This window comes from Nicotiana tomentosiformis, chromosome 2 (genome assembly GCF_000390325.3).
Source record: "Nicotiana tomentosiformis chromosome 2, ASM39032v3, whole genome shotgun sequence".
NCBI lineage: Eukaryota > Viridiplantae > Streptophyta > Magnoliopsida > Solanales > Solanaceae > Nicotiana > Nicotiana tomentosiformis.
In genome coordinates, this window is record NC_090813.1 from 168,856,070 (window position 1) to 168,863,824 (window position 7,755).

At 38.0% G+C, this 7,755-nt stretch overlaps 1 protein-coding gene across 1 annotated transcript; it reads right to left on the bottom strand.

Annotated features, from left to right (window-relative positions):
* Window positions 1-3,386: 3,386 nt before the first annotated feature.
* On the bottom strand, window positions 3,387-3,740 carry LOC138906060 (uncharacterized mitochondrial protein AtMg00860-like). Its single transcript, XM_070194581.1, has one exon. The coding sequence runs from the start codon at window positions 3,738-3,740 to the stop codon at window positions 3,387-3,389; it is 354 nt and encodes a 117-aa protein (XP_070050682.1).
* Between the last annotated feature and the right edge of the window lie 4,015 nt (window positions 3,741-7,755).

Here is a 7,755-nt window from a genome sequence, read left to right on the forward strand (position 1 = left end):
TTCTTTCACCCCTGTTGATTTATTGGTAAAAGCAAACGGCTGCCTTATTAGGGAAAACAAACGACGCTTATTAGAGAAACGGTTTTAAAAAATAAAATTGGATAGCAACCGTTGTTCATTCATCGAGAAACCCCAAAAAAAGAGAAAAAAGAGAAAAATAAATCCTGATAAGTGAGCCTAGCCACGTCACCGGAGCTATGCCCTTCTTTTATGTATTTATATAGATTGTAAAGAATATACAGTTACTTTCGATAAATAACAAACATTAGTTAATCCGGGTAATTAAATTTGAAGTATAGGATATATATATAAGAAAAATTCCTAAGACAAGACAAAAACTATGAAATGTTTTTAGATATATTTATAAATTACATAACAATAAAAATAATTATGTATAAAATATTTTTAAAACTTGAATACAAGTAATGTCGGTTTGATTTAAATTTTTATTTGACTTTTTTCAGTTACAACCAAATCAAAGCAATTATGATTGGATTTTTTTAATACCAAATCAACCAAACTATAATCGAACTTTTTTCTATCTTTGACTTGAATTATCTATTTGGTGTAGTTTGTCAATTTTTTTTGTACACCCTCACCTCTATTATATTACTTTACAGCTCTATGTCACGTCCCAAACTACCCCTTAGACGTGACTGGTACCCATCTAACACCACCCGTCAGGCGAACCCGTTTTTCATGCACTTAAAAGCTCATTCACATCATTTAATACATTAAAAATGAGCATCCAAAATAATTTATTAATTAATTATGAAAATTAAATAATTAAATTCAACAGAGTAATATTGTAGCCCAAATCACACACTAGACCATGGAGTATCTAGGAGAATTACAAAATACTCAAAGTCGATGTGTAGACCCTAAAAAATAAATGAATAAAAATAAATAACGATAAGGACTCTGTCAGCAACCTTCATGAACAATGTGGTGGCTCACCTCTGCATAGGATCAACTTTAGTGAACTCTTCAGCCATTGAGCTTCATCATCAACATCAATATCTGCATTGACTTGCAGGTAAGGAGTGAGTTATACGTGAATATAACTTAGTAAAATTTTCGACCCGCTACTTTGAATACCCCTAGAACAAGTGTTAGAAAATACAAACATACAACAAGCATAGAAATAGTATGCACGAAATTATTCGACAATATAATACTCAATAAAGTTCAGACCAATATTCAACAAGAACACTAAATATCTCAACACAATTCACACTAAGGACTTATCATGTAGTGAAAGAAATTAACCAATACCCCGACGAGTCCACAACGACACCATATGCCTCAAATGTGCGACGGAGCATACACAAATGCCCACTAAAGCATACACAATGTCCCAATTATATCAAGAAGCATACACAATGCTTCGGTGATGTTCAAAACCATACACAATACCCCAACATCATAGCTCACAGCCATATCACACCATCAAACAACTTATAAAATAATTTCAGTATCTTCACAAAATAATATATCTACAACGGTCAAAGACCACCGATTGTGCCAAGCACACGCTCGTCCCAACACATGAACCAGGCAGATAAAATATATTTTTTTAAAAGCGAACTTGAAAAGCAAGCACCAAAGCTTAAAATCTCATTTATTTTGCTAATGATAAATTTCTCAACCTTGTGACGTCTAGAAAACTAACCAAATCGCCTCCAATAGCCTCAACCTATGCAAGAATATTATTTATAAACATCCATTAGGCTAGTCGGTTCAAATCTCAATATCCATAACTTTCAATTAGAGTTGAATCATAATATTCTATCCATCAAATGCCATATTTTTAAGATCAAAACATGTCTCAATATCTCAATCTAAACTTGATGTTCAATTATATTTCTATTAATTAGTACTCGGATTCCAATGATAATTACCAGAGTAATAATCTGTATAAACTTAAGAGCAAAATTCGAAAACAATAGCTATCATATCAACGTTTTCACTAATGCACCGTAACCCCTGAATATACATTGTTAAAAGTTCCGTCTTATAAGTATCTAATCCTTAAAAGCCAATCATATCATAATTATCCCTCCCCATCAATGGCTAGATAATTATGTCCCCTAGTATTATCATATCACTAGTTCACTATTGTTCCACAATATTATATTTCCGTGACAAAAGCATCACAACAATAATTATATTTAAAGTAAAACTAATGAGCCACAGGAATTTCAATACCATATCTAATATATTAGTGGTTATGTCCAAAATTATAATCATAGGTAGAGAAAATAAAGAAGATAAAACTAATACCTTAGCCATCTATTTGTCGTATTTTAGTGCCGAAACTAACTCTTCTCTTAACTAGTAAGTTTAAATATAAATGATGCTTGTTGCTCCCAACTGATCGCAAAAATGTGTCCCTTCGTCACTAATCAATGCACATGGAGTCCCAAACCTCGAGAATATGTGTTTCTTCACAAAAGTAACTTCCACTTTATCATCATTGGTTGGCAATGCGATCGCCTCTACCCATTTTGACACGTAGTCAATCGCTAGAAAGATATATTTGTTTCGTCTAGACAATGGAAACGGTCCCATAACGTCTATCCTCCACATATAAAAAATCTCTACCTCCAGGATGTTATTCAAAGGCATCTCATGCCTCTTTGTGATTGTTCATGTTCTTTGACACTTGTCACACTTCTTAATAAATGCATGGGCATCCTTCAACAATGTTGGCTAAAAGAAACCAGACTGTAAAACCTTTGCAGTTGTCTTATCGCCTCCATGATGGCCCCCATAAGACGAGGCATGGCAATCATACAACACTAATTCCACTTTCTTTTCAGGAATGCATCTTCTCATCAACAGATCAGTACACTGTCTGTATAAGAATGGATCATCCCAGTAGTAGAAGTTCACATCATGTATAAACCTCTTTCTAGCTTCAGATTCAATTTTAGGAAGAACTACCCCACTCAAAATATAATTCACATAATTCGCGTACCATGGGTGAGGGTCTTGGGTGATAGCAAAAAGTTGCTCATCAGTAAATGCCTCCTTAATTTGTCTACCTTCCTCCACGTGCTTATGATGTTCCAGCCTTAATAGATGGTTGGCTACTTGGTTTTCTGTGCCCTTCCGATCTTGTATTTTTACATCAAATTCCTGCAACAACAAAACCTAGCGCTTTAATCTAGCCTTGGATTCTTTTTTTGTAAATAACCTGATTGTTGCATGATCGGTATGGACTATAACTTTTGTTCCCACCAAGTATGCCCAAAATTTCTTAAAATCCCATACAACGGCCAATAACTCCTTTTTAGTGATGGTGTAATTCAGCTGTGCATCATCAAGAGTCTTACTCGCATAGTATTTGGAGTAAAACATCTTGTCCTTCCTCTGGCCTAGCACTACCCAATAGCATGGTCACTTGCATCGAATATAAGTTCAAATAGTAAGGACCAATCTGGCGCCACAATATCTGGGGCAGCCACCAACTTCTTTTTGAGCTCCTCGAATTCCTTCAGGCAGGCTTCATCAAAATTAAAGATTACATCCTTTTCAAGCAACATGCACAAAGGAGTAGTAATTTTTAAAAAATCTTTAATAAAGCGTCTATAGAACCCCGCGTGTCCCAAGAAAATCCGGACACCCTTCACAGAAATGGGTAGAGGTAATTTTACAACCGCCTCCACCTTCGCTCTATCAACTTCAATGCCACTCCTTGACACTCTATGGCCCAACACTATGCCTTCTTGTACCATGAAATGACACTTTTATTAATTTAACACAAAATTTGTTTAATCACAACGGACCAACACCTTGCCCAAATTCTTCAAACAGTCATCATAAGAAGACCCAAAGACTGAAAAATCATCCATAAAGACTTCTATGAATTTCTCAATCATATCAGCGAAAATGGCCAGCATACACCTCTGAAAAGTGGCCGGTGCATTACTAAGAACAAATGGCATTCGCTTGAAAGCAAAAGTACCATAAGGACATGTAAAAGTGGTCTTCTTCTGATCCTCTGGGCATATGACAATCTGGTTGTATCCCGAATAACCATCAAGGAAGCAATAATATTCATGCCCCGCCAATCTGTCCAACATCTGGTCAATAAATGAAAGTAGGAAGTGGTCCTTGCGGGTTGCTTTGTTGAGCCTTCTGTAGTCAATGCAAACTCTCCACCCCGTCACGGTGCGAGTAGGAATTAACTCATTTTTCTCATTCTCTACAACAGTCATCCCTCCTTTTTAGGCACATATTGCATTGGGCTCAACCAGTTGCTGTCAGAAATAGGGAAGACGATACCTGCATCAAGCCACTTAATTACTTCCTTCTTTACGACCTCTTTCATAATCGAATTTAATATCCTTTGTTGCTCAACACTAGGGCAGTTTCCATCTTCCAAAAAAATTTTATGCATGCAAAATGATGGACTGATTCCTTTGATATTAGAAATTGTCCACCCAATAGCGTTTTTATGCTCATGAAGCACTCTGAGCAACTTTTCTTCTTGCACATCGGTCAAGTTGGATGAGATAATCACTAGCAATATTTTAGAGTTGCCCAAGTATGCATAGCGTAGGTGTGGTGAAAGAGGCTTGAGCTCTAGCTTTGGAGCTTCGTCAATAGATGGTTTAGGAGGGGTCAGAGTAACAGGTCTGTCCAACTCCTCAAATCTCCCAAGCCCATAGACATATTTGCTAGACATGTTAAGTACTTTCTCAATTTCTTCCATCATCTCATCTTCACTTTCTTCTTCATCCCCCATCAAACCTCGTTCAAGAGGATCTACGGGGCTTATATAAGGCACCAATGAAGTCACCTCACTTTCCACCACATAAATCATAGATATCTCTTCATAGTGGGCTGAAAATCTGAGTGCTTTATACACATTGAATACCTCCACTCGATCACACACTCTCATCGTCATCTTTCCTTCGCATACATCAATAATAGATTGGCCCGTGGCTAAGAATGGATGCCCAAAAATAAATGGGACTTCCTGATTAGGCGCATAGTCCAAGATAATGAAATCAGCGGGGAATATGAAAGAACCCACTTGAACTAACACATCTTCAGTCACTCCTTCCAGATGAGCAGGGGAGCGATCAGCCAACTGTAAAATCACTGTGGTTGGGTGCGGGTCACTCAACCCCAACTGTCTTAAAATAGATAACGGCATCAAATTAATGCTTGCCCTAAGATCACACAAAGCTCGCCCGACTGCGTGCTTACCAATCGAGTTTTGGATAGTGAAACTACCTGGATCCTTCAATTTCTGAGGTAGCTTGGCTTGAATTCTTGAGCTACATTCTTCAGTGAGTGCCACAGTCTCAAACTCTTCCAACTTCCTTTTATTTGCCACTATGTCCTTGATGTATTTGACATATTTGGGCACTTCTTGCAAGATGTCTACCAGCGGAATATTGATTTGCACCTGCTTCAAATTATCAAGAAACCTTTTATAAGCAACATTATCCTTCACTTTCTGCAATCTCTGAGGGAACGTAGGTGGTGGCCTCGAAACTAATGGTGAGGTTTCTTTGCCACCGCCTCTTCAGCTGGCTTCTCTGACTCCTCTGCTTTTTCTGATTTTGCTTCTATGGTGGCCGGTTTCTCACTAATGGTCACTTGCTTTCTCTTTTTTGATGGGACTTCTTCTAACTATCTCTCATTCCTTAATGACACAACATTAATAGATTCCTTAGGATTAGCCTCAGTGTCGCTTGAAAGAGCTCCAACTGGTCGAGCATTTTGGGCATTGGCAAGTTGCCCCATTTGTCGCTCCAAATTTCTCATCGTTGCTGCTTGGGCTTGCTGGTCAGCCATTAATTTCTTTAGCATCTCCTCAATGTGACTCGTCAAGTTTGTAGGTTGTTCAACCTGCGGTGGTCTATATTATTGTGAGGAGCTTGTGGCATGTACTGATTCTGAGTACCTTGGTTTCCACTCCAAGAGAAGTTTGGGTGGTTTCTCCAGTTAGGATTGTAAGTGTTCCCATACTGGTTTGTCTGGCCCCTATTTGTATTTCCCACAAAACAGACAGACTTTGGATTAGTTGGGCATAAGTCGCTCGTGTGACCCTCTCCACATACTTCACAAAATATCTTAACATGTTACAGCGGCTGAGTTTGTTGCTTGTTAATAACCAAGGTCATCTTATTGACATGGTTAGCCAATGTGGCAACCTGCACTGATAATGTAGAAATAACATCTAACTCGAGGACCCTCATAGATTTTTGCACTCTATGTCTGCACATCTCTCCTTGCCAATCAGGATTGATTTTGGAGAATTTGTTCGATAATGCATATATCCCATCGAAGCCTTTCTCCAACACTTGACCTCCCGCTGTAACGTCTACCACAATCTTTGTTTCTGGATGTAGCCCTTCAATGAAGGTGTGAGCTAATATTTCATTTATCTGGTTGTGATGAGGACAATCTCTGAGCAGCCCCTTGAATCTCTCCCAAGCTGAATATAGAGACTCCCCTGATTTCTTGTTGAAGGCGACTATCTCACTTCTGATCTTTGCAGTTTTGCTTGAAAGAAAAAACCGTGCCAAAAATTTCCTTGCCAGATCATTCCATGATGTAATAGAATTAGTTGGTTTTGCCTTCAACCGCTATTTTGCTTCGCCCAACAGAGGAAAAGGGAACAGTGTGAGCCTCACATAGTCTGGAGTGACTCCTTTAGTGATATAAGTTTCACTAATCTCCAAGAAGTTCAGGATGTGCTGTTGTGGATCCTCGTGTGGAATACCCATAAACAACCCATTCGCATGCAGTAACTGGATCATGCTCTATTTTAGCTCAAAGTGCCCAGTGATTCTGGGCTTCACGATGCTGGAGGTGACATTAGCAATGTCGGGCATCGCCACCTCCTGAACAGCCATATGTTGCTCATCTGCCATGTTCATAGGCAATTGAACAAGTGCCTGAAGATTATTTGTATCCTTTGCTTCCCTCAACCTCCTGTGAAATGTTCTCTCAGGTTCGAGGTCAAAGCCTTGAAGTCTATCCTGGCTTCTGACCCTTTGCATTCAATCAAAGTTCCTGAGAGCAGAGCAACTAATAATAAACGTTAGACTTGACGAAATAAACAACTAAAGTAAAAGCTAGAAAGTAGTCAATATTCAAGTCCTCGGCAACGACATCAAAAATTTGTTGCTCCCAAACGCGCACGCAAGTATACGTAGTCGTACAAGTAATAAAGTGATAAATCGAGTGTCGAACTCACAGAGACTTTTAAAACTACCCACTAGTTTCACCAAGATTATTATTCAGTCGAGTCAATCAGAGTTCAAAAGTATGATAATACTAAGAAATAATTCTAGCAAGTAATTAATTATTCAAGCAGCAAAATAGTTGTTGTGTATTCAGTAGAGACGAATATTCAAGGGTTGTGATAGATTCACTAATCCTATTATATTCTAATTAACTTTTTCTTTCATACAATTCACTCATGGTTGCTAATTAATCAAATAATTACTATCGTAGTATTCTCCCGAATTACTACTCGCCTATTCAAAATAGATTAACGCATATATTTCCATGGAATCAATCTATTGCGAACGCATTAAGATTACGATATTTATTTAAGTATGGTGACTAGGTATATTCCTATCCTAACTACAAATCCTCCCCCCACTCAGAGTTAAGATCATGCCTTCTTCAATATTTCTCTAATCTAGACGTAGCTTTCCCAAGCATAGCATATATAGTAAATAGAACCTAACTAGTGGCCAGCCAATTAGGCAATTAATCACAGAA

What these genes read in the sequence shown, in the direction of transcription:
- LOC138906060 (XM_070194581.1), bottom strand. Translation starts at nt 3,740, where the DNA reads ATGGTACAAGAAGGCATAGTGTTGGGCCATAGAGTGTCAAGGAGTGGC.